The sequence below is a fragment of the Miscanthus floridulus genome, chromosome 2 (genome assembly GCF_019320115.1).
Source record: "Miscanthus floridulus cultivar M001 chromosome 2, ASM1932011v1, whole genome shotgun sequence".
Classification (NCBI taxonomy): Eukaryota; Viridiplantae; Streptophyta; class Magnoliopsida; order Poales; family Poaceae; genus Miscanthus; species Miscanthus floridulus.
Genome location: NC_089581.1, coordinates 28485339 through 28513023, shown reverse-complemented (window position 1 = coordinate 28513023; position 27685 = coordinate 28485339). Strand labels below are relative to the sequence as shown.

Sequence of the window (27685 nt, the reverse complement as noted above, 5' to 3'; positions counted from 1 at the left end):
TCACGCGCCGTCGGCTACCGAGTCATCCACCTCCGCCCCTTCAACCGCGTTGGCCGGCTCGTCGTCGGCCACCTCGCCACCAGCTCCCGGCGCCGACATCCAGCCCGTGGCCGCGCTCCCTTTCCCCTTGGGGTTGAGCAGCGACGCCCACATCGCGAGCTGCTCCTGCCTGGTGGTCGTCGTCGACCCGTCGCCCTCGTACGACGGCCGCTGGCGGCGTTCCCGCTCCGGCCGCTCCCGCACGACCTCCTCCCCCTCGCTGCCCTCCACGGCGCCTGCGCCGCCCGCAAGGTCGCCGGCCCCGACCCACGGCACCGGCCTGTGCGTCCAGTACGCCGCCGCCGCCGGCAGGTGGTGGTGCACGCCCGCGAACGGCAGCCACTTCCCGGCCCTGGTGGCCGCCGCCGCCGCTGCCCCGCGCCGCTGATGATCTCGATGCCCAGCCGGCGCCAGCGCCAGCGCCGACGTCGTCGTCCCGGACGATGCCGCCGAGGCCTGCCATCCCATCGGCCGCGCGGCGGAGGCGCCGTGGAGCACGGCGAGGAGGTGGAACGCCGTCGCGACGGCGATTGCGGCGAAGGGGCGAGGCATGTTTGGTGCAAATCGCAGTGGTGGAGCGGAGCACTGACCAAATGACGGAGCTTTATAAGGATTTTATACTTGAGATGGTTGGATCCAAATGGTGAAAGCTTGGGAACAAGTGAAACAGGTCGTGCACAAGGTAGGAGAAGGTGGTGGAAATGCATGTGTTATAATTGCCTCCCAGCTACTACCGTCTTACCCATACCGGCGTTGACTGCCTGCCGCGCATGCTGCCGGAGAGGAACGTGGTTAGGTTGGTCATGTAATGCGTCCATTTTGTGATTTTTTTTTATCTGTTGCTCTGTTCGTTGTAAATTATAAGTTACTTTAATTTTTATACTAAGTCAAACAATTTCCTATAACCAAGCTAAAAATGCACTGGCATCAAAACACCACTTCACTTTAAAACATGCTTATAGAAAAAATATACACAAATATCAAAACACCACTCTAGAGCGAGACTTTTATAACAAGAGCATGTTAGACACAACTTCTTGCGGCTCCGGCTCCTCCAATAATTACAGCAGCACTGTTCACAGAAGCTTTTTGTTTCTCTCCCAACAACATGAACGTGGAGCGAACGGGCCTCTACTTGAGTTGGTTAGATGGCTCTAGTAGCACCACTTATGTCCTAGGTTCGACTCCGTGTGAAAACGAATTTCATGCTAGGATTGATTATACTGAGGAGCTCTGCTCCATGATCTTTCTTTCAAAACAACATGAACATGGAGCCGCTAGAAGCCACGATTTGTGGTTCCTTCGATTTCGGCTTCTCCAGTACTGTAATGAGGAGCCACACCACCAGTTTACACCTATATATCTACACCAGAAGGTTCCACTACAATAAATGTAACCTTCTACAGTGAATATACAACAGAGCTATTTATTATTAAATCATTCGGTTTGACAAATTTTGTAGGAACTAGTTTAGGTTAATGACGAAAATATATCATGCACCAATGATGTCAACCCAAAATCATCATAACCTACTTAGTTGTGATATTTATCATGACTTTTACGTATTTATCCATCATAATTGTATCATCTAAAATATACACTCCCTCTGTCCACAAAAGAATGTAATTCTGTTTTTTGAGGAGTCAAAGAGTTTAAACTTTGACTAAATTTATATAAAAAAATACTAACATTCATAATACAAAATACATACCATTAGAGTAGTTATATAATATATTTTCATAATAAATTTATTTGGAGACATAAATGCTAATACTATTTACTATAAATTATGATGGATCCCACAATTACATTCTTTTATAGTCGGAGGGAGTACTTTGGTATTGTGAGATGTGTCCTAATGTATTCTATATTCACAAATGTCACACCTCATTATTTCTATCTCGATGCGTGCTCTAACACTACTAGAGTAATAGATTATCATTTTTATAATTTTCTCACTATATTTTATGTATTCATGTGTCACATCTCAAAATCTTTAATTTTTATGTGAATAGATGACATAAATAAACCATTGTATTTTTCTCAAGTATTTAACAATTTTGTTCAAGATTTGGTTAAAGAAATGAATTTTATTTGATAAAATGTTATTCTATAGTTTAGATGTAACGACACAAAACAAAAAAAATTTGAAAAATCAAGTCATTATTTATATAAATGTTATAAAGACCTTTTTTTGCCCTTCTCGTGTTGATGCATACAAGCTTCTATGAGCATATAATAAAATGTTCCAAAACCCAAAATGTTTATAAATAAGTCCCTAAATCTCACATCCAAGTTTCTCGGGCATCAATATATTTTAGTAAATTTTCTAGAATTTGTAGATTAAGATTGTATATAGTTTGACTAATTTTGAACTCCCTAAAAGTTAAATTTTTTAACTCATCGTAGCCATTGGGCCGAATCTTCTCACCTTGCTTTCGTAGGTCTACTCGGCTGCAAGCCGCCCCCTCTCCCTCTCTATTTCACATGCGAAAATAGCGATTAACGCAAACCATTTGAACGAGGAAAATCTCTTTTGACCGCCTGCAAAAGAACTGTGTAGTGGTGATTTATCCAATTTATTTTTTCCAACGAACCTTTCCAAAATTGTATCTCATCCATTTAAATTTTGATTGACCCGATTCTTCTTTGTAAATTCAGATAATTTTTTTGGGCCGGGTTGCGTACTTAAATATATTATTAGAGACCTAAATCGGACTAGGTGGGAATTTTACGGATCACCTACGTACTGTAATTATGAGCTGCTGTTAGATTGATCTCTAACCTAACTGGACCCAACGGCCTAGTTGGGCCTTTGATTTGCGTCCTGATCGGGGGCGCCCAGCCCACCATGACTGGAGGGCCCCTGTCACCCTGCGCTATAAAAAGAGGTGGGGATCGGTGGCTCTAATCACGAGGTTGACCTGAGACGACCTCCCCACCGACAAACCCTAAACCCGATCTAAGTGAGGGGCGCAGCCAATGACGGGAAGTACCTCCACCGCTGCACTGCGCTGCCGTCAATCTTCACCGCTGGCATCGCATCTCCGACCCGTCTTCCCCGACCGTCGCTGCCCGTGCGTAGACTACATCAACGAACCCGATGGCGGCCTCCGAACCCTCCCCCTCTGCCGTGTCAGGTTCGGTACCTTCCCCCTTCCCTCTCTGTCTCTTTAGTTTTACAAGCACTAGGATGTACAACGTCTATTTTATCCCGAATAGAATCAGTCTATGGCTAGATCTATGATCCTAGTGTTCCTACGGTTCTAACATTGGTACCAGAGCCTCGTTTAAGTATAGATCTAGCTTATCAGTTTAGATCCTTTCGGATCTAAGAAAAGAAGGGGTCTCGGAAGAAAGCCGAACTCTAACCCTAACTGGGTTAAAGAAATGAGGGTTTCGGTTGAACCCTAACCCTAACTGGGGATTAAAAGAAGAGGGTTTCGGCCTTAAGAATGTAAGAGCCGAACCCTAAACCCGTAAAAGTCTTCAACGGGGAAGAAAAACAGTAAAACCCTAACCCTAACTTTGATCCCTAATCCCCAAATCGGTTGAATCCGAACAAATGAAGAAAATCCGAAGGGGGAAGAAGGGGAAAAGGGTGGCCTACCTCATCGCTGTGCAGCACTGCTATCACGTTGGCGCGCGGGGAAAAGAAGACCGAGCCGGGGGCGCAGCTCGCCGGATTCCGGCCAAAGGGGCGCCGCAGCCAGGCTGCTCGACGGCAGCACGCTCACATGCTAGGGAGCGCGCACGCCGACGAGGGGACCGGCGACGGCGCCAGCGCTCCACCGATTCGTCGCTTGAGTCACTCGGTGGTTGATGTTGCTTCGCTGAGGAAAGAAAGAAGAGAGAGTGGCGAAGAGAGAGAGAGAGCAAAGAGCAGAATGAACGCTAGGGTTTCAAGGCACCACTGCGGTCGGCGTTTTGATCCTGCGATGCGCACAGACGGCCGTCAGATCGGCGTGAACGGCCGAGATGGATCAGGCCATTTCGCGGCCCAGGTGGACGCGCGCGGAAGCATGGCTTTGGTGGCCCAGGCCCAGGTTGCGGCCTGGGTGCGGCCGAGCGTCGCGTAGAGGTGGTGGGCCAGGCTGTTTTACCGGTCGGGCCGAATGGTCAGTGTTGTTTGAGTCAATTTTATTTTTTCCTTTTCCAGTAATTTTTTTTTATTTCCTAGAAAATGGAAATTGGCTCAAAAGAAAATAGAAAAGGAGGATTTTCCTGTGGGTAAAATTCAAGAAAATGAGTTCATTTTTTCCGCTGCGTATTTAAAGATGTTATTTTCATTATTAAATTTGAACCAACGGGAGAATTTAATTTTGAAAAAATTGACATGTTTTAATTGATCATAATATTGTTATTATTCTGACCAACATTGATTAATGGCAATATTATGATGTTTTGTCTTGCATCAATTCTATTTTCTGCCCAATGGTGATGTAGAATTAATGTAGAGAACAATTGTATGTTTTAATTTTGATCAACATTGGAAATAAGGCATGCAATTGTTATTTCTATTATTTATGTTCTCACTATATATATATGAATTGTGTTTTCAGGAGGATATAACTTGATGAGTTGTATCAAAGAAATCCCCACTCTCAAAGGTGATAAATACATTGAGTGCAAGAAAAAGATCGACCTAGCCTTCATCTTGGCTGAGGTGGACTGGGTAGTCACCACACCGTGTCCCACAGAGCCTGTGGCACCGGTGTGGGAGACAAACGAGGCTGATGCCGCCTGGGTAACCAGAGAGAGGGATTTTGCATCCCAAAGAATGTCCTATGATCTTGAGCATAGGAAGTGGGTCACTGCCAATAAGAAGTGTTTGGCTGTGATAAAGAACACGATTAAGCCTGCAATTATGGGCTCAAACCCAGAGTGTGACACCGTCACCGAGTACCTTGAAAGAATAAAGAGTCAGTTCATTGGCTCTTCAAAAACATATGATACCCAGCTGATAAAGTAGCTGGTGACAGAGAGGTACTCTGGTAATGGTGGCATTAGAGAGCACATACTGAGGATGAGCAACTTGGCATCCAAACTAAAACCAATGGATCTGGCTCTCAAGGATGAGTTCCTTATCCATCTGATTTTTGCTTCCTTGCCAAAAGAGTTTGACACTTTTATTGTCAACTACAACATATAACCCGAGAAATAGGACATAGAGAGGTTCATGGCTATGTGTGTGTAAGAGGAGGAGAGAATGAAAGCTGCCAATGATGGCTCTATTAATTATCTAAAAGATAATAAGAAAAAGAATCATAATACTAACTTCTCCTCAAAGTCAAAGGGAAAGGGCCCCATGTTGCATCAGCCTCAGCAAAATAAGTTCACAGTAGAGAAAGATCAATATCTCCACTGCAAGAAGATGGGACATTATAAGAAAGATTGTCCCAATTACCTAAAGATGATCATGGCAAAGAAAGGTGAGAATATTATTACGTTCATAAATAAATCCCTGTATGTACAGTATTCGAAATCTACTTAGTGGACTGACTCAGATGCAACTGTTCATGTTGCTAATTCTTTACAGGGATTCCGTTCGACGAGGACTACGCAAAGAAGCGAAAGACACGTTAAAGTCGCAAATGGAGTCCAAGCAGAAGTTGAAGCCATTGGCGATCTTTCTCTAGAGCTTGCTGATGGTTTCAAACTTATACTTAGAGATGTTCTTTATGTTCCCTTGTTATAGAGGAACTTGATTAGTGTTTCATGTTTGGACAACGATGGTTATGATTGCCATTTTGAAAATGGCAAATGTAAGATAACATTTAATGATGCATGTGTTGGTCTTGCTATCTTACAAAATGAGCTTTATTTGTTATCACTACGTGATGATGAGAATGTTGTATGCGATGATGGCAACGTTGCGTGTGACAATGTGAATGTATCCTCGTCTGTAGATGTAAACAGAAAACGAAAGAGAGCTCACGATGCATTGTCAAAATTATGGCACTATCGTTTAGGCCATATTTCGAGGGGGAGAATAGAAAGACTAGGTAAGAATGATATTCTTCCTCCATTAGAGCTCTCAGATTTAGAACAATGCAGAGATTGCATAAAAGGAAAGTATGTAAAGAAAATTAAGAAAGATGTCAAACGAAGCACGGGAATTCTACAGATTATTCACACAGACATTTGTGGTCCTTTTCCTATAAAGAGTGTTGTTGATGCAAAAGTGGATCTGCAAACACAAAGGGCTAATACCCGAATCGATATCCAAAGCGTGCCAGTCGATTTGACCTGCTAATCGACAAGGATGAAGATACGAACACTTTGGTCCTGACAACAGCGATACGCCCGGAAGTCACGGCCAAGAGGTGCTCACGCGGAACTCGAGAATCGCCGAAGGTCGCACTGAAACGATGCAGCTCGCCGAATCAATGAGAACTCGTAAAAAAGGAAAAAAATATGCAAATTGACGAAGTCACCGAAAAGTAAGTAGATGCAAATAGGAGTAAAAATTGGTTTTGATATTGATTGATATATCTATTATATTGCCCCTTACTCCATATTTATACCCTGATCTAAACAGACACAACCAAACACAACTAGGACACCAATCCCATATCTAAGGAAACACGTGACTCTTACATGAATCATACCCTAACAAATATAGAAAAGGAAATCAACTCCTATCTATTTCCCTGTCCGCCTCAATTACGATGGAAATCTCACCGTCCTCCTTCCCATCGGCATACTCCCTATTTCATCGGCAGTAGTCTTCAAGTCTTCCTTCATCGGCATACTCCCTGTTTCATCGGCAGTAGTCTTCAAGCCTCCCTTCATCGGCATACTCCATGTTTCATCGGCAGTAGTCCTCAAGCCTCCCTTCATCGGCATCGACAATAACACCTCCAACCTCATCGGCAACGCCCGAGTCCAAATCAACCTTTCCATCGACCATCACCAGCTATCGGCAACCATCTTTACAAACTGGCTTTCATCGGCTATCAAAGTATTCAATAACTTTCCCCTTGCCGATTAGTCCACTCCGATTATTTTGACACGTGCAAAAAACGGTGTCAACACATGCCCCCCAATTTCGGAGTATAAAACCATTAATGCTCCGAAATTTACTCCAGATAACGCTTGCCTTTGCCCGATTACCGTAACTCATTCTCCAAGCCAAAACTTGATTTGTTATCAAATCCAATCAAATCTAATCTTGATTCACGCACTTCAGTAAATATCGCACAATCGCCAACCACTCTTGCCTTGATTATGGTTAAGATACCGAAACAATAACCCATCGGCAAGATCTTAACATGATAATGCTGCCATTTTCAGAATTAAAATATCATGTATCGATATCCCCTCCAAGTCATGATTACTTGTCATCAACTCATCTGTACAATCCCCTGATTATCGCGCGAACAGTTACCATATCCCTCTGAACCGCCTTGACCTATATGCACGCGACATAGAGATAAGTCCAAAATACCCTTATTCTGGGTGGCTTATAAATAGATTTCTTTGGAACCCTCATTTTCTACCTTCAGCCTCCAATCCTTGGCATTCTCTCTCTCCGGCGGCGACTCCGACGAACAACCGCGCGACCTCAACCAACAAGAACCCTTCTCCGGCGCTAACTTCAAGTTTCCGGCTCGTACCTCCACCTTCTTCAAGACAATGGCCATCAACTTCGACGTCCCCGCGGTTCGCTCCACTTCCATTACCTTTTACTTTGATCTTTTTGCAAATTCATTCAGTTGGTGATTTTTCCTTTCTTCTGTCTTCTGGATTCCATAACCTTAGGAACTGCGCAACAAATTAGTTATCCCAACCGATCAGCCGCACGTCCAATGCCTTGGACAAATGGGCAACCCAGATCCAACCGATCTGATCAATGCAGAGGTTAACAGAATCCCCTTTAGAGCCCAAAATTTCTCTCTGAATTTGTGGAAAGACACATTCCGATCTTGGCCCAAAACCACCAAAGGGTGGAAAGATTGGTACTTGAGGGTTAATAGATCGATGCAAGTATACTGGGCAGAACGAAGGTTAGACCAATGCATTAGGCTCTCTATTGCCGATATGCAGAAAAATGAATCAATGATCATTGCAGCTGCTTATTTCTGGTCAGACACGACCAATACTTTTATGTTTGGACATGGCCCAGCTACTCCTACCCTTGCCGATATCCACATGCTTACTGGCTTGGACATCTCAACTGCCGATGAAGGCTCCATCTATGGTAGAAAGTCTGAATATAGGGTGAATACCCGCAACATCGGCGGTTGGACAGGATATATTCAAGAATACCAGAAAACCGGGACACTTAGCCAGAGGGAACATGCCACATTCCTGAATATGTGGTTAGAAAAATTTATCTTCTGTGGTCGATCAGTAGGACCAACCAACGCCTTCCTCCCTGCAGCTGAACTTTTGGCTAATGGCGTAAGGTTTCCTCTTGGCCGATACCTTCTGAGCTCCACTTATCATCTTCTTCATCAAGTGTCTCAGAAACTTTTGCTTGGCGAACCCATCGGCAACCTGGGAGGCCCGTGGTGGTTTATCAACATGTGGCTGAATGCCCATATGCACAAACGTTTGCAATGGGACTTTTTTGCTCAACAATTCCCACGAGAAATTGCTGAAGACTATGTGCTTGGGGATGATGAATCGGCAACACGCTCACCCCTCAATTTTGGTGAAGCCATAATTGTTCTTCCTGGAACAGAAGCCAACGAAGACCAAATCGGCAGATTCTTTCAAAGCTTCTACAATGGTCTTTCTCGTGATCATAGGGCCTGGGTGCCTTATATTGACGAAGAAAACAGATTCCCCCTTCTTTTCAACTTTGCCGATGACACTCTGAATCAAGATAATGAGCTCATGATGGCTATCATCACTCCCAGGGCAATTCCAGTAAACACATTCGGCAGCGGGAAAAACACCAACATTACATATGAATTTTACAACCCATCGGCAGTATCCCGCCAATTGGCTTTTGGGCAACTGCCAATCAAACTCTGCTTTGCCGATGTGATCAAACCCAGGGAAACAATCACCTGCGGAACAGATTGGAACAAGGTAGTACAACTCTCCCCCGATGCCGATACTACAGATGTTGATATATCCACCTGGACACCAATATCTTTCATCACCGAGTCATATAAGCAATGGTGGCAAGAGTGGAAAGAACAACTGTTCGCAACTTCTGCTCACACATATCGGCACATGATCGACCCTGAATATGCCATCCCTGACGACGCGGTAAGTTTCCTTTAACTCCCTTCTGCTTTTCCCTTCATATATCAGTAACTGATTCTCTTGTAACAGGTTAACAACCCAGCACCATCGGTGAGCAAAAGTGGGAAACCCTTCAATCTCCGGCCTGTTTCCCCAACATCGCCGATCGGCTACAACGCTCCCACCTTAGCCGCTTTGACCCACCAGAAGATTCGTACCAAGACCATCACTTCTAAGTCCAAATTGGCTACATCCAGGGCTACTCCATCGGCCGCTGCTACAACCTTGGTCAAAGCATTTAAGGTAACAACCTTGTTTATTTTCACTTATGCCGATCACAAACTGTATTAACCTTAATCATTAGGGGGTAAGAGCTGCTACTGGATCGTCATCGGCAATTCCGCCGATATCAAGCACCACTTCTTTCGATGAACCTTCAGAGGTAGCTTCTTGACTTTACATTTTATCTGTTAAATATCATATCTTACACTTGTTTTGCAGCAACAATTGGGTACATCGGCAAACGTACCAGATGTCCAAGCTTCACAACCAACAAGTGTCGATGCCCCCCAGCCAATCGTTGCCGAAGCCCAAGCAAAGCGCAAAGCTTTAACAGATACTGAAGCACAGCCAAAACGACAAAGGTCTATGCCGATCCCTACATCTGCCCCAATGTCATCGGTCATCATACCTCAAGAGCCCACCACCGATGAAGTCACAGAGGATATCCCATCGGCAAACTCAGCCGATCCCCCACACGACATACTCCAGGTTGCTTCCTCCAGTCAAGCACAGGAAATTGCCTTGAAACAGGTAAACCGATCAACCTAGCTGATTTTACAATACTCATACTTACCCCTAACTGATCTCCTTTTCTCTCTCTCAGGAACAAGATTCCCCGAACAGCCTATTTTCCTTTGCCATTGACATTTCTGACGACGATGGAGAGGAAACAAGTTCTTCCCTTGCACTGGGAACAATATCGGCAGAGACTAAATCCAAGTTGGAAACCCTCCTGAACTTGCTACAGCAAGGTACCGCCCAACTGGTAGATGACTCGGACCCCGCAAAGGCAATTTTCAAAACAATTCGTGGCCAGGTCCCTGCCGATGTTGAAGAAGTACTCTTCCCAGCAGCTCACTTAGAAAGCCGCCAACTGCAATATCAACGGGCTGCTCAGCGCATTGCCGATAGAGCAGCTCAAGCCCAACTCAAAGAAGAGATGCTACAACTGAAACAAATCGCTGATGAGAAGCACAAGGGCATCGTCAACTTGCAGACTTCGGGTGCTGCACTTAAGCAGAAAATCTTGGATCTATCAGCAAGGAAGATAGCTCTATTGGCTGAATTGAAAGAAATCGATGCAGCCTTAACTCATGCTCAACAAGAAGAAAGCCAGCTACCCAATGCCGTCAAAGCCCTTCAGCAAGAAAGAGATATCCAAGCTCGCAAAGCTTTAGCCATGAAGAAAAAACTCAAGCCTGTGGAGGGTGCTGCCGATGACGATATCAAAGAAATGGAGGAAGCCGACCAGATTCGCCTGCGTGCGATATTAGCTATCCAATCCTTGTTGAACGTGTAATCTTATTTATTGTATCGGCACTTTATGAGACATTGACATCCTTGCATAATTCTAGCCGATAGTACTGTTATCGGCACTTATACTTTTATGCATCTATCCAGATACTAGGGTAATATTTCTTTAAATATTTTCCATTTAACGCTCTGGGAAACACAACCCCTTCGAGGGTTTCTAAAATATATGCATTACCAGGAACAGACTGATTTATCCGATATGGACCTTCCCAATTAGGAGACCACTTTCCAAACTTTGAACTTTTAGTCCCAATCGGTAAAATCAATTTCCAGACCAGATCTCCATCGGCAAACTCTTTTACTTTCACCTTCTTGTCATACCATCTAGCTACTCTTTTCTTATTTTCTTCGATACTAACTAAAGCCCTTAACCGATGACCCGCCACATCTTCCAACTCATCCTTCATAAGAGTATTATAATCATCGGCTGTCAGCTGATTTTGAGAACGTATTCGTCTAGAGCCAACCTTAATTTCCCAAGGCAATACTGCATCGTGTCCATATACTAACTGATAAGGCGTTACTTTGGTTGCACCATGACATGACATCCGATATGACCACAAGGCTTCATTTAATACTGTATGCCACCTCCTAGGATTTTCTTCAATTTTGCGCTTAATGAGTTTGATGATCCCTTTGTTAGAAGCCTCAGCTTGACCATTAGCTTGAGCATAATATGGAGAAGAATTTAAAATTTTAATTCCCATACCTACTGCAAACTCATCAAATTCTCCTGATGTAAACATAGTGCCCTGATCGGTAGTGATAGTCTGAGGAATACCAAATCGGTAAACAATATGCTCTTTCACAAAATCAATCATATTGACCGATGTCACCTTTTTTAAAGGAATTGCCTCAACCCACTTTGTGAAATAATCGGTAGCAACCAGAATAAATTTATGTCCTTTACTCGATGGCGGATAAATCTGACCAATGAGATCAATAGCCCATCCCCGGAACGGCCATGGTTTGATTATAGGATTCATAGCCGATGCAGGCGCTCTTTAAATATTACCAAACTTTTGACACCCCTGGCATCCCTTAAAATATTTAAAACAATCTTCAAGAATAGTCGGCCAATAGTACCCATTCCTTCTGATCATCCATTTCATCTTGAAAGCCGATTGATGTGCCCCACATACTCCTTCATGAATTTCACCCATCAAGCTTTTCGATTCATCATTGCTAACACATCTAAGTAAAACTCCATCTATAGTTCGATAATATAATTCATCATCGAGGAGCACATATTTGGTAGCTTGGAACCTTATACGTCTCTCAACCTTTCTATATGGATCCTTTAAATAATCGACAATCTCTTTCCTCCAGTCATCGGTATCAACTGCCGATGTTAGCACTTCCTGAATAGGCTGATACCCTGAAGCATGCTGAGCTAGTCGATTAGCTTCCTCATTATGCAATCGAGAGATATGTTCAAGACGAAAATCTCTAAATCCTTTCAACAATTGCAAACATCTTTCATAATACGAAATCAAAGCTTCACTTCGGCATTCATAAATTCCAGCCAATTGATTTATAACTAGCATAGAATCACCAAAGATTTCAACAACATCGGCACGTATCTCCTTTAGCAATTCTAACCCTTTTATCAAGGCTTGGTATTCAGCTTGATTGTTTGTCGCTGTAGCAACAACCGGCAATGAAAACTCATACTTCCTTCCTTGAGGTGAAATTAACACAATGCCGATACCTGCTCCTTCACCACATGTGGACCCATCGAAGAAAAGTGTCCAGGGAGCAATCCCCAGAGAGTCCACTGTATTACAATGCTGAGTGACAAAATCAGCCATCACTTGCCCTTTAACTGCCTTAGTTGATTTGTAGCGTAGTTCAAATTCTGATAATGCTAAAATCCATTTGCCGATTCTACCACTTAATATCGGCATCGACAGCATATACTTGACCACATCGTCTTTGCATATGACCGTACATTCGGCAGATAACAAATAATGCCTTAATTTGACACAAGAAAAGTATAAACACAGACACAATTTTTCGATGGCCGAATACCTCGTCTCAGCATCCACTAATCTTCTGCTCAAATAATAAATAACACGTTCTTTCCCTTCAAATTCTTGAATAAGAGCTGAACCGATAACTGTATCATCAGCTGACAAATATAACCTGAAAGGCTTCCCATGTTGAGGTGGAACTAGCACTGGAGGATTTGATAAATATTTCTTAATTTCATCAAGGGCTAATTGCTGTTCAACTCCCCATACAAATTCCTGATCAGCTTTCAATTTAAGTAGTGGGCTGAAAGCCTTGATCTTACCCGACATATTAGATATGAATCTTCTAATGAAATTAATCTTACCGATCAAAGATTGCAATTCAGTCTTATTGGCAGGAGCAATCACCTTGTTAATTGCATTAATAGACTTCCTACTGATTTCAATGCCCCGCTGATGCACCATAAAACCCAAGAATTGTCCTGCCGATACACCGAATGCACATTTATTAGGATTCATCTTCAATCCATGCTTCCTTGTGCACTCCAGTATCTTTCGCAGATCGGCTAAATGTGCTGTGATATCTCCAGACTTAATCACTACATCATCAATGTAGATCTCCACTAATGTGCCGATGTACTCATGAAAAATAAAGTTCATAGCCCTTTGATAAGTAGCACCGGCATTTTTCAAACCAAACGTCATGACTATCCACTCGAACAACCCCACATGACCTGGACATCTGAAAGCAGTCTTGGGAATATCTTCCTCAGCCATGAATATTTGATTGTAACCTGCATTACCATCCATGAAGCTGATAATTTGATGTCCAGCCGCAGCATCAATCAACAAATCAGCAATCGGCATTGGATAGCCATCCATCGGTGTGGCTTTGTTGAGATTCCTGAAATCAATACAGACACGAAGTTTTCCATTTTTCTTATAAACAGGAACCACATTAGAGATCCACTCTGCGTATCGACATTGCCGAATAAACTTTGCTTCAATTAATTTAGTTATTTCGGCCTTAATGTCAGGAAGTACATTAGGGTTGCATCGGCGCGCTGGCTGCTGATGTGGCCGAAATCCAGATTTGATAGGTAACCGATGTTCAACTATCGATCGGTCTAATCCAGGCATCTCAGTATAATCCCAGGCAAAACAATCTTTATACTCTTTTAACAAATCTGTTATTCGCTGCTTACACTTGGAATCTAACTTAGCACTAATAAAAGTAGGTCTTGACCTATCACCATCACCGATATCTACTTCTACTAAATCATCTGCCGATGTGAACCCTTGACCTAATTTTCCATCATCGGCAAACCTATCCATTAAAACTCCTCTTCAGAACCGACTGCTTGGATCGGTGGAATTTCATAATCAGCAACTCTAAGGAACTCTTTTTCCTAAGCTTCTCCTGATATGCATTTAGTTCGCTCATAAGTATCTGATTCTGCCGATGCGATGATATAAGAAGAATCACCAGGGACGACCTCAATCTTATCCCCAATCCACTGTACGAGGCATTGATGCATTGTAGAAGGAACACAACCATTAGCATGAATCCAATCCCTCCCTAGAAGCAGATTATATGCACCCTTGCCGTTGATAACAAAGAATGTCGTTGGCAAGGTTTTGCTGCCGATGGTCAATTCAACGCACACTGCCCCTTTAGCCGGTGACACATTGCCTTCAAAATCTTTCAACATCATATCGGTTTTGGTCAAGTCTTGATCTCCCTTACCAAGTTTCCGATACATCACGTAAGGCATAATATTAATCGCAGCCCCTCCATCAATAAGTACCTTAGACACAGGCTGCCCATCAACTCTGCCCTTCACAAATAAAGCCTTAAGATGCTGTCTCTCGTCATCGGTAGGTTTCTCAAAAACAGCCATCATTGGATCTAGTGTTAACTGAGCTACTTGATCAGAGAGAACAACTTCTTCCTCATTATCAGATAGTGCCAAAAACTCCATCGGCAACATGAATACCATATTAACATCTGCCGATGGACCCTTATTTTTGTGTTTTACCTGCCACTGCTGATGACCAGGCCTTTCATTGGAGGAATTTTCCTCTTGGTATAAATCCTCCTGACGCTCACGTTGCATCCTCCTCCTCTACGTCTTTGTCAGACCCTCTGGGCACCATCGAGGAAACTTGGTTTTCCAAACCGGCTGATAACAAGTCCTAGTTGGTTCTACACGACGTATATTAGGGTCCCTGTAGAATATTTCCTCATCGGGAACTCTTGCGTTTGCCATCTCCTCAAGCTCCTCTTGATTCCTTGGAAAATATCCAGCGCGTTTACCAAGCCTCTCATGTACACTAAGTCTGCCCCCCAGCCGATCATGCACTGATGCTCTGCCTCTGATCGGCTCATTGATAGACAAACCCTGATTACCAAGTTGAAACCTCCTTTCTGAGCGATTGACTCCGTAATAACCATTACACTCAGGGCAATTTTCAACAGTTGGCAATTTAATACCTTCTTCCCAGCAATGGATGAAAAACGGACATCTCCAATGATCTTTATGTCGATTCCATTCTTCCTGACGTCTCATTTCTTGCTGTTGTCGATATCGGTCATTACGTTGACGCCAACCCTCCTGCTGCCTTCGATGAGTAATCACAATGCCAGGTCGAGGAGGATTTTTGGAACTACTGCTTTCTCCTAGCAAACCCTTACTCTTTGCATCATCGGTAGTTATCCGATGTTGGGGGTCCACTGACGCGTTTTTCTCAGCAGCCTCTGACGTCAATACCTTGGTCTTTCCTTTGGCATCCAACATATTTGCTGGAAAAGGGTGTTGATCAATTTTCATCGGCTTCTGGGCCTTGGAAGTACCAAACTTAATTCTCCCAGATTCAATAGCCGATTGTAACTGTTGCCTGAATACCTTGCACTCATTTGTACTGTGTGAAGTTGCATTGTGCCATTTGCAGTACAAAATCTTCTTCAACTCTTCTACCGATGGGATCACATGATTAGGTGACAGCTTAATTTGGCCCTCTTGAAGCAGAAGATCAAATATTTTATCGGCCTTGGTGATATCAAAGGTAAACTTTTCTGGCTCTTTTTGACCAAAGGGACATGATATCGGCTTTTTATTCTTAACCCACTCAGCTAAGCCGATAACTGGTTCTTCATCAGAGTCAGAATCTCCTACTTCTTCAACAAATGATACCTTTTTACTCCAGTTCTTTTTAGGTTCAAAAACCCTAGTATCTTGATCAGAGATCCTTTGCACAAGATGACTGAGGCTTTCAAACTCCTGAGAAGCATATCTGTCTTTAAGATGTGGCAATAACCCTTGGAAAGCCAGATCGGCAAGCTGCCGATCATCCAGCACCAGGCTGTAGCACTTATTTTTTACATCTCGTAGCCTTTGTACAAAGCTCTCTACCGATTCATCATTACGCTGTCTCAATTTTACTAAATCGGTAAGCTTCTTTTCATGGATTCCAGCAAAGAAATACTTATGGAATTGTTTTTCTAGATCAACCCAAGTAATAATAGAATTTGGTGGTAATGAAATGAACCATGTAAATGCTGATCCAGACAAAGATGATGAAAATAATCGAACTCTTAATTCATCTCTGTTAGCTGCCTCTCCACATTGAATAATGAAGCGATTGACATGTTCCATTGTTGATGTATCATCTTGCCCAGAGAATTTAGTGAAATCCGGTACCTTGTACCGATTTGGGAGAGGAATTAAATCATATGCAGGAGGGTATGGAGTCCGATAAGAATAAGTATTGACCTTGGGCTTTATCCCAAACTGATCCTTCACAATTTCTGCTATCTTATCGGCCCAAAAAGCATCAGCCTCCTGCTGATGAACTGGTTGAATTTCTACAGGAGGTGCCTGCTGACATCCCTCCACATATCTTTGTAGCCCACGATCTCCAGCAATCGGCATATTTGCCGTTACTTGTGGCCCATTAGCCTGTTGGAAAGGATTCATCGGCTGGGCTGCCGATGCTTGATTCTGGAAACCAGCTTGCATATGACCTTGTTGAATCCCTGCAACCTGCTGATTTCGCTGAACTGTATGTTGAATAGGTAACTGTCCTGACCAATCATTATTAGAACTCATCGGTACAAAACTTACCGATGGCTGGTAATTTGCTGATATTGTTGGATAATTATAACTGGTTTGAGGCATGAACTGAACCCCAGTTTGACTCATAGCAGGGGCTTTCTGCTGCATCGGCAGTAAGCTCACCGATGGACTTGAATTGAATGTTTGAACCATAGGCATCTGGAAACCTCCTGGAGTTGGTTGCACAGAAGTAGTTGCGGCATATTGAGGCACTTGAGCCATCGGCGAAACGGCCGATGGTATAGGCGCTCTTCCTACTGCATCAAACACTTGAGGTAATCTAGGATTGAAAGCAGATGACTCTGGAGGCATGCCATATCCCCACCAATTAGTAGGAATCTGGCTATTCTGAGACACAGGGCCTGACATAGCTGATGCCGATAGATCTGTATTAAGCTGAACTCGCCCTCCTGGTAGTACCTGATCTGATTGTATCGGTGTAGATTGAATATTAGGTGAGCCTACCAATACTGGAGGGGAAGTAACTTCTGTACCCACAACGGCCGAAGGAGCCGATGGAGTTTTGACAGATGTCGGCTCTGGTTGATGATAGGCAGGCCCAACGTAATGTGGTGCCGCTTGTCCTTCTTTGAGAGTTCGAACCACAGCATTATGAACAGTATTGGACAGCACATTGGAATGATTAATCAAAGCATGATTTACTGCAGAATTAACCATCTCTTGAAGTTTACCAGGATTGGAGTCAAAGGTAACCTGCCGAGGCAACGGCAAATCTTGCTTCTGGATGACTTGTCCACTCTTGTTCAAGCTAAACGATCTCAGACAAAGCTGCTTGTATTCTTCTACAGCCTTTTCCATAGCCTGCCTCTGTTCTTCCTTGAGATCTTCTTCTGATACTGCGATAATGTTCCCTGAATCGATCTCGGGATTGAACATATTGATTGATTGGTCCCACCGGGCATGCCAAAAGATGTGTTGATGCAAAAGTGGATCTGCAAACACAAAGGGCTAATACCCGAATCGATATCCAAAGCGTGCCAGTCGATTTGACCTGCTAATCGACAAGGATGAAGATACGAACACTTTGGTCCTGACAACAGCGATACGCCCGGAAGTCACGGCCAAGAGGTGCTCACGCGGAACTCGAGAATCGCCGAAGGTCGCACTGAAACGATGCAGCTCGCCGAATCAATGAGAACTCGTAAAAAAGGAAAAAAATATGCAAATTGACGAAGTCGCCGAAAAGTAAGTAGATGCAAATAGGAGTAAAAATTGGTTTTGATATTGATTGATATATCTATTACATTGCCCCTTACTCCATATTTATACCCTGATCTAAACAGACACAACCAAACACAACTAGGACACCAATCCCATATCTAAGGAAACACGTGACTCTTACATGAATCATACCCTAACAAATATAGAAAAGGAAATCAACTCCTATCTATTTCCCTGTCCGCCTCAATTACGATGGAAATCTCACCGTCCTCCTTCCCATCGGCATACTCCCTATTTCATCGGCAGTAGTCTTCAAGTCTTCCTTCATCGGCATACTCCCTGTTTCATCGACAGTAGTCTTCAAGCCTCCCTTCATCGGCATACTCCATGTTTCATCGGCAGTAGTCCTCAAGCCTCCCTTCATCGGCATCGACAATAACACCTCCAACCTCATCGGCAACGCCCGAGTCCAAATCAACCTTTCCATCGACCATCACCAGCTATCGGCAACCATCTTTACAAACTGGCTTTCATCGGCTATCAAAGTATTCAATAACTTTCCCCTTGCCGATTAGTCCACTCCGATTATTTTGACACGTGCAAAAAACGGTGTCAACAAGTGTGAATGGTTATGATTCATTTATAACATTCACAGATGATTACTCCCGTTATGGCTATATTTATCCAATCAAAGAAAGAACAGAAGCATTGGATAAATTTAAGATATTTAAGGCAGAAGTTAAAAACCAACGCAACTTAAAGATTAAGATAGTCAGGTCCGACCGTGAAGGGGAGTACTATGGTCAGTATATCCCATATGGCCAAGTTCCTAGACCTTTTGCAAGGTTTTTATAGGAGAATGGCATAGTTGCCTAGTATTCAACATCGGGCGAACCTCAACAGAATAGAGTAGCTGAAAGACGCAATCGTATCCTGATGGATATGATGTGTAGTATGATAAGTTACTCCACCTTACCTTTGAGTCTATGGATGGAGGCGTTAAAAACCACCATTCATATTCTCAATAGAGTACCAAGTAAGTCGGTGCCCAAAACACCATATGAGTTGTGAACAGGAAGAGTACCCTTACTAAACCACTTGCGTGTGTGGGGGAGCCCTGCTGAGGCTAAAGTATTTAACCCAAATATTAGGAAGCTAGATCCCAAAATAGTAAGTTGCCATTTCATTGGCTACCTAGAAAAGTCAAAAGGTTTTCGTTTCTAGTGTCCAGATAGACATATAAAGTTTGTGGAAACGAGACACGCTGTCTTCCTAGAGGATGAAATGATGAGGGGGAGCATGATAGCTCGAGAAATTGACCTTGAAGAGAAGCGGGTGTATGCACCCACTCCGATGATTCATGAGCCATTTTTCTCACTACCTGATGTTGCTGCACTGATAGTGCAAGACACTGTGGTGTCAGCACCTGTTGTTATCCCGCCTGTGGCAACAATGAATGATGATGAGGAACCTGTTCTTCAGGATCCTATAGAACCTATTGCCACAAATGAGGGAGAGCAACAACAGCCTTAAATAGAAGATGTGCCAAATGTGGAGGCCCCTAGAAGGTCTCAAAGAGTTAGAAAATCAGCTATTTCTACTGATTATGAAGTGTACAACACTAAGGAATTTCAAATGGAGGATGATCCCACCTCATTTGAAGAAGCCATGAGAAGTGATCATTTATCAAAGTGGCATGAGGCTATGGAAGATGAAATAAAATCAATGAATGCCAATAAAGTTTGGGATTTAGAGATAATTCCTAAAGGAGCCAAAGCAGTAGGCTGTAAATGGGTCTACAAGACAAAGCTTGACTCTCAAGGGAATATAGAGAGATATAAAGCCCGACTTGTGGCAAAAGGCTTTACGCAAAGAGAAGGGATTGATTACAATGAGACATTTTCTCCAGTCTCATGTAAGGATTCCTTCAGAATCATAATGGCATTAGTGGCACATTACGATCTACAATTACATCAGATGGATGTAAAGACGGCATTTCTCAATGGAGACTTGAAGGAAAATGTTTACATGGCACAACCGAATGGTTTTGTCATAGAAGGAAAAGAACGAATGGGATGCCGCCTAAAGAAATCCATTTATGGATTAAAACAAGCTTCAAGACAGTGGTACTTGAAGTTTGATCAGACAATAAAGAATTTTGAGTTTAAAGAAAATGTAGAGGACAATTGTGTCTATACAAAGTTTAAGAATGGGAAGTTCATCTTCCTTGTCCTATATGTAGATGATATCTTACTTGCTAGTAGTGATGTCAGTCTACTACGGGAGACAAAGAAGTTTTTGTCCTCAAAATTTGATATGAAAGATCTTGGTGAAGCTTCGTTCGTTCTAAGGATCGAGATTCACCGAGATAGAAGTAAAGGGGTATTAGGACTGTCACAAAAGGCATACATAGAAAAGATCTTAAAGAAATTCAGTATGCACAAATGTAGTCCCTCACCTACACCTATAGTCAAGGGTGATAGATATGGGGATTTTCAATGCCCCAGGAACCAATATAAGATCGATCAAATGAAAGTGGTTTCATATGCTTCAGCTGTCGGAAGCTTGTAATATGCTTAAGTATGTACGCGCCCTGACTTGGCATTTGTTACCGGGTTACTTGGCAGATTCCAGAGCAATCCTGGAATAGAACACTGGAAATTGGTAAAGAAAGTCTTGCGTTATTTGCAAGGAATAAAAGGCCTCATGATGACGTATAGAAGATCTGATTCACTCCATATAGTGAGGTATTCAGATTCTGATTATGCGGGAGATGATAGAAAATCCACGTCTGGATATGTATTCACTCTCGCAGGGGGGGCTATTTCATAGAAAAGCTCAAAACAAACTATCACTACATCGTCTACAATGTATGCCGAGTTTATAGCGTGTTATGAGGCAATGGGGCAGGTGAACTGGCTAAAGAAGTTCATACCCGGTTTGAAGGTGGTTGACGACATCTATAGACCACTAAAGTTATACTACGATAATAATCCGGCAGTACAGTATGCTCACAACAATAAGTCAAGTGGTGCTGTCAAACACATTGATATAAAGTATTATGTTGTGAAAGATAAAGTCTGGGATCAAGTCATAAGTCTTGAGCATATAAGTACAGTAAAGATGCTCGCAGATCTGCTTACAAAAGGCTTACCACCCAACGTGTTCAGAGAACATGTAGCCGGCATGGGTTTAAGGGAAAGCCTATAATTCCTGGACAAAAGAAGGCCCAAAGATAAGTATTTATTTCAGAACAGAGTAGTATGTTGTAGCTATTAAATCTATCGGCAATGGACCGTGACGATGAGACATGCTCTATGCGCTAATCTGTAATGGAATGAACAAAAGTAAAGAATATAAAAGTGAAAGATGAAAAGAGATCAAGGGGGAGATTGTTAGATTGATCTCTAACCTAACTGGACCCAACGGCCCAGTTGGGCCTTTGATTTGTGCCCTGATCGGGGGCGCCTAGCCCACCATGGCTGGAGGGCCCCTGTCACCCTGCGCTATAAAAAGAGGTGGGGGCCCGGCGGCTCTAATCACGAGGTTGACCTGAGACGACCTCCCCACCGACAAACCCTAAACCCGATCTAAGTGAGGGACGCAGCCAGTGACGGGAAGTACCTCCACCGCTGCACTGCGCCGCCGTCGATCTTCACCGCCGGCACCGCATCTCTGACCCGTCTTCCCCGACCGTCGCTGCCCATGCGCAGACTACATCAACGAACCCGATGGCGGCCTTCGAACCCTCCCACTCTGCCGTGTCAGGTTCGGTACCTTCCCCCTTCCCTCTCTGTCTCTTTAGTTTTACAAGCACTAGGATGTACAGCGTCTATTTTATCCCGAATAGAATCAGTCTATGGCTAGATCTATGATCCTAGTGTTCCTACGGTTCTAACAGCTGCATGTCAATTTGTCATGTCAACTGTGCTATGACATAGTTGCTTTGGACCAGGATTAAGATTAAGAAACTTAATTATATATATAAGGTTTAGAGATCTAGATAGTTCACTTTCATAGTTTGAGACCTAAACAAAATGATGTAGTAATTATTAGTAGTTTAAAGACCAACTTTCTAATTGTTAATCTGATAGAATAGAACCCACACACGAGACGCCAGCTAGGATCGGAGGGGCGGGCAAACCTTGGCCTGCGCGCACGTTTCACAAATCAGAATTGCATTCCTTAAAAAAAATTCACAACTGCATCTGCTCACCGCCAGTCAGTGTCCGGCATGGCAGCATCATCGCCTGTCCACTGTTCCCTGACTAGCACGGCACCTTTTTGCATCCGCAATATTCACCCTGGTCGTGTGTTGGTTTCAGCCAGTCTAAATCCAGCCAATCGTATTTTTCTCTCACAACAAACTAGCACCAGTCAGCCCAAACCAGCTTCGAAACCGACCAACAACTGGCCAATTGTGTCCCGTTGGTCCTTGAGGTTGAGGCTGAGGTGGAGATACGTCTGGCATAACAGGTGAACAATGCCGCATCGCCGAGTAGAGAGCTCATCGGCCGTGTCAAAGGAGTCCTGAAAAGTAGTCGAAGACTAAGGAGTCAACAGATTGGACTTTCGAACAAAGGGCCGGCCGGACGCCACACATCCAAAAGCAATAATTGATCTGATGCAGTTTATTGCTATTGGAATTGAAAACACGCAGAAAACGATGCCCATGAATCCGATATATATAGCTCTGGGATTTTCTTCAGTTTCTCCTATAAACTGCTCTTCGTCCAAATAAAGCGTGTCCACATAACCAACTATTAGACTGCTTAGATCACCAAGCAACCACTCTACCCGTCTGGTCATGTCTCAAAAAGCATCAATATTTCTTTGAGGACTTCAATTAGGAGAGAAGTATTGATCTTCAACATGGTACACGCATATCTCCTTCTACCGATGTTGTTTCATGGCTTTCCCCTAATTTCTTCCCCTTGCATGCTTCTTATACCTTTCCAAATTCTGCTGTTCAGTTATCCTATATGGTAAGGATTACTTTGGTGCCCGGACTGTGATTCTATGCAAATAACTCAGACAGAAAAGGGCAAGGCTGGGACAAAATGGAATCATCTCTCCAGCAGGCAGCAAAGGTTCCTCTTCCTTCGTCTTCATCGTAACCGTAAGTATAAAAAGGTCACCATGCAACATCTTCACACGTCGATAGCCATTCTTATATTGCTTGGCTTCCTTTTCCACCTCAACGCTGTTGCCGGGCTCTCTACTGTGTCTTCCCCAATCTCTTGGAAAGTTTCAAATATGACAAGCGAAATAGTCATGGACAACGGATCTTTTATCCTTCCTGTTCTTGAACATAGCATCATGTCATATACAACTTATTTTGGCTTCTACAGCATAGATGGTAAATCCTTCATTCTCTCTATTGTGATTGATGGACCCCAAGCTCCAGTGATCTGGTCTGCCAACCCTGACGATGCTGTAAACAGTGGCGCCATCTTAAACTTCACCAGAGAAGGGAGCTTGCTCCTTCAGAATGACGATGGTACCACGGTGTGGTCCACCGCCACAAACAGCAAGTCAGTTGCAGGTATGGTCCTCGACGTGTACGGGAACCTAGTGATCTTCGATCAGGATAACACCTCTGTCTGGCAGTCGTTTGACCACCCAACTGACACCTTGGTAATCGGGCAGTCACTTTGCATGGGAATGAACCTCAGTATCAGAACCTCATACACAAAATGGTCATCTGCCAGGATTTATTTTTCTGCAGAGTGGAATGGGCTGCAGTACTCTTTCAAACCAGCAGCCTTTACAAAGTTGTTTGAATCTGGTACTACACAATCAACTTGTTATGCATTTGCCAATGGTAGCTTTGGGTTTCCAGATGATATATTCTTCCTACCCTCTGCAAGATCATTACAATTCATGAGGTTGGAGTCTGATGGGCATTTAAGGCTCTACGAAATGCAAGGAATCGTCCAAGACCCTCTAATGCTACTTGATGTATTAAGCACAAAAATGAAGTTTTGTGATTATCCAATGGCATGCGGGGATTATGGTGTTTGCAGCAAGGGACAATGTTCCTGTCCTAATTTGAATGATTTTAGGTTCCAAAATGAACGGCTGCCAAGTGCTGGATGCATACCCTTAAGAAGCCCCTCCTGCGACCATGTGCAAGGCAACAGGCTAATACTACTCAACAATGTTTCGTACTTCAGTAACAGCATGTTCTTGTCATTTGCCACTTCAACTTCTCAAGATGTGTGCAGACAATCTTGCTTAATTGATTGCTCTTGCAAAGCAGTTCTTTTCCAAACTAACAACAATTTCAGTGATTTCCTTCCAAAAAACAACAATGTCAGTGATAGTGGTTACTGCTTGTTGTTATCAGAGCAAATGTTAATTTTGTTTGCAGAGGATTCATCAAATCATTTTTCAGCATTTCTCAAGATAGAAGGCAATCGGTCAGATAAAAGGAGGATCAGTATTGTTGTGGGCTCAATTGCAGGATTTTGTCTAATATCTATCTTAGTTTGTGCAGTGGTATGGAAAAACTGCAAGAAAGACGAGGAACCACTCTTTGATGGCATACCCGGGATACCAAAACGTTTCTCCTTTGATGAGTTAAAAGTTGCTACTAGCCACTTCTCTATAAAGCTTGGTGCTGGTGGCTTTGGGTCTGTATTCAAAGGTAAGATAGGAAAGGAAACTATCGCTGTCAAACGCTTGGAGGGTGTCGAGCAAGGAATGGAAGAGTTCTTAGCAGAGGTCAAAACAATTGGTCGAATCCATCACTTCAATCTCGTAAGGTTGGTGGGCTTCTGTGCTGAAAAATCACATAGGCTTCTTGTGTATGAGTACTTATCCAATGGCTCTCTGGACAAATGGATCTTTCAACAAAGTCCAGTCTTCACTCTTTCTTGGAAAACTAGACGCCATATCATTTTGGCTATTGCTAGGGGTTTGTCTTATCTCCATGAGGAATGTGAGGAAAAGATTGCCCATTTGGACATCAAGCCACAGAACATTCTTTTGGATGACACATTCAATGCAAAGGTCTCAGACTTTGGACTTTCGAAAATGATAAACAGGGACCAGAGCAAAGTCATGACTCGAATGCGAGGAACACGTGGATACCTAGCACCTGAATGGCTGGGCTCAAAAATCACAGAGAAAGCTGACATTTACAGCTTCGGGATTGTGATGATCGAAATAATTTGTGGCCGAGAAAATTTGGACGAATCACAGCCCGATGAGAGCATCCATTTGATAAGCCTGCTTCAAGAGAAGGCAAGGTCTGGTCAGTTGTCTGATTTGGTGGACAGTAGCAGCAATGACATGAAATTCCATTTGGAGGAGGTCATGGAAGCGATGAAGGTTGCAATGTGGTGCTTGCAGGTTGATAGCAGCAGAAGGCCCTTGCTGTCAACAGTGGCCAAGGTGTTAGAAGGAGTGATGAGCATGGAAACCACACCTGACTGCACTTTTGTCCCTAGTTTTGCATCAAACAAAACCAATCTGGCGGGATCAACTTCTTCCTATGTGCCATCTGAGTCACATTTATCCGGGCCTAGGTGATACAATGTCTGGTTACCATTGTCTCGGCTGGTCAGTTTATGCATATCTTAATGTACATCTCAAGAAATTAAGAACTGATCATATATGGATATGGCACTACTATCTACATTATTCTCTTTCATACCCATAGTATCAGGTGAGACTTCATGCTTCGCCAAGAGGTCAATGGTTTCATCAGTATAATATGTACCCTTGTTGTAATGACTAATCTGTGCTACTGCACGAGCTCTGTTTAGGCAGAGGCATGAAGCTGCAATGCCACACCTAGCACCTAGATGTTTTGTTTACCATAATTTTACATAGAGATGTTTTGAGCCCGATATATGTATAAAAGTCAGGCAAATTAGACAAGGATAAAGATGAACTATGATCATATATATTACTCGTGAATGCATGATAATATAATTTATTCTTATATGCTGAAATTTCTTTTATTTAACATGATATTACTCTCAGCAACCACAGAAAGCACAAACACCTAGCAAGATCTAGGTATCGCCTAGGCACCTCTAGGCGCACCAGAGTCCGTCTGCCTGCCTAGCGCCTAATGCTTTTTGAAAAACTGCACACTTTGCAACTTTAAGAGATAATAAGTATTAAAAATTTATGTATAAATTTGGACCAGCGACAAATCAAGATTCCTTACCTTTGCTGCTTTCTCTCATGTGCTCGTATTCTAACCCAATACTCAGATAGATACTTTCTTATGTATCAAATTGTGATAGACTTACCAATTATCCAATACTTTTCCATCCCAATTAATAGTTGTTCATTTTGCACTTTCATGTGTGCTAGGCATAGTAGTTAAAACTCCCTCTCATGTGATCACATTCTAACACAATACTGATAAATACTTTCTTTTTTTCCTTACAATGTTGTGATAGGCTTTACTTACAATTATTTATCTACTTTTTTTTTATCCTCGTTCACATTTTTACCCATTCGTATCGCATTTACGCGCGTGTTTAACTTTGTATTCAGGTAATACTCTCTTTTGTGTTTGTGCTCTAATAAAATATTCATATAGATATTTCCTTATATTTATCCTCTTATGATAGACTTTATCTACCAATTAAGTTATATAGTTATCCATCACATTCATATTCCACATTATCATCGCATCTTCATGTGTAATTGGTGTGTTATAGATGAGACCTTGGATTTAGGTATGTATTCAGCTTGGAAATCAACATGCTCATCTTTATGCAGCATATATAGTCTGCATTGAGTCCAATTAGTTGCTTGCATTACAATTGCGTTGCATTAGGGGTTATATTTATGTAGCATACCGTTAATCTGAACAAGGCTATGCAATTTGCTGGTGTTTGGTTCGCAACGTATACTATTATGCATGTGACTGGTTGTTTGGATAGCGAGCTGTAAACTGTTATCCATATGATTGTTTGCCCCCAACCTGCAATTGATAGTTTGATCAGAGAACGCAGTTGCCGCAGTTGATAATTTTGGAAGCCATTGGCACATAGGATCAGAGAATTCAGTTGTTGTAAGTTGTAACTGATGATTTAGTCAAAACAATACTACAAGGGATCAAGTTTCTGATATACCTGCGCTGGGGCAGAGCAACTTGAGGATCTCGATGCTCTCGTTGCAGTTGCAGACCACTTCGCGGCATTCGGCGTCCCACAGCATTGGCACCGAGGCCCTGTCCTCAAACCCGCCGCTCCGCAGCGCGAACACCTCCCGGATTCCCGGGGCTTCCAGTCGCCGTAGAGCCGGTCAGGCCTGTCGGGCGTGAAGAAGCTGCTATGCCGAAGAAGCAGGAAGGGGCACAGAAGGCGCCCGTCGCGGGGTCGGACATCGACGGCTGCCGCATTAGGAGCTCTGCTATGCCGCGGCCCAGCCGTGGCGCATGGCGAGGATGAGCTATGCGAGGAGCAGCGTGAGCCCCCACAGCAACCGGGAGACGGCCGCGGTGACCGGTGAGGGGTCCTGTGAGGCCGTGATGCAGCGGGCGAGGAAGGGAGGAGGTGGCGGCCGGCGGCGTCGTAGGAGATGTGGCCCATGTCCAATGACTTCGGCACG

The 27685-nt window shown here is 43.4% G+C and overlaps 2 protein-coding genes across 3 annotated transcripts; one reads left to right on the top strand and one right to left on the bottom strand.

Moving 5' to 3' along the window:
- LOC136520592 (uncharacterized) lies at positions 1-27685 on the bottom strand. 2 transcript variants are annotated; one of them, XM_066514147.1, is made up of 2 exons: positions 27208-27685; positions 1-624 (listed from the first exon to the last, which is right to left on the bottom strand). In XM_066514147.1, the coding sequence occupies exons 1-2, from the start codon at positions 27664-27666 to the stop codon at positions 1-3; spliced, it is 1083 nt and encodes a 360-aa protein (XP_066370244.1). In that variant the 5' UTR covers positions 27667-27685. The 2 variants fall into 2 exon arrangements, 1 of the variants encoding a protein (XP_066370244.1); XR_010775301.1 differs by lacking the exon at positions 1-624 and adding an exon at positions 26214-27056 and having other exon boundaries at positions 27208-27344.
- On the top strand, positions 22744-26016 carry LOC136520583 (G-type lectin S-receptor-like serine/threonine-protein kinase SD2-5). Its single transcript, XM_066514136.1, has 2 exons — positions 22744-22981; positions 23080-26016. The coding sequence occupies exon 2, from the start codon at positions 23126-23128 to the stop codon at positions 25640-25642; it is 2517 nt and encodes an 838-aa protein (XP_066370233.1). The 5' UTR covers positions 22744-22981; positions 23080-23125; the 3' UTR covers positions 25643-26016.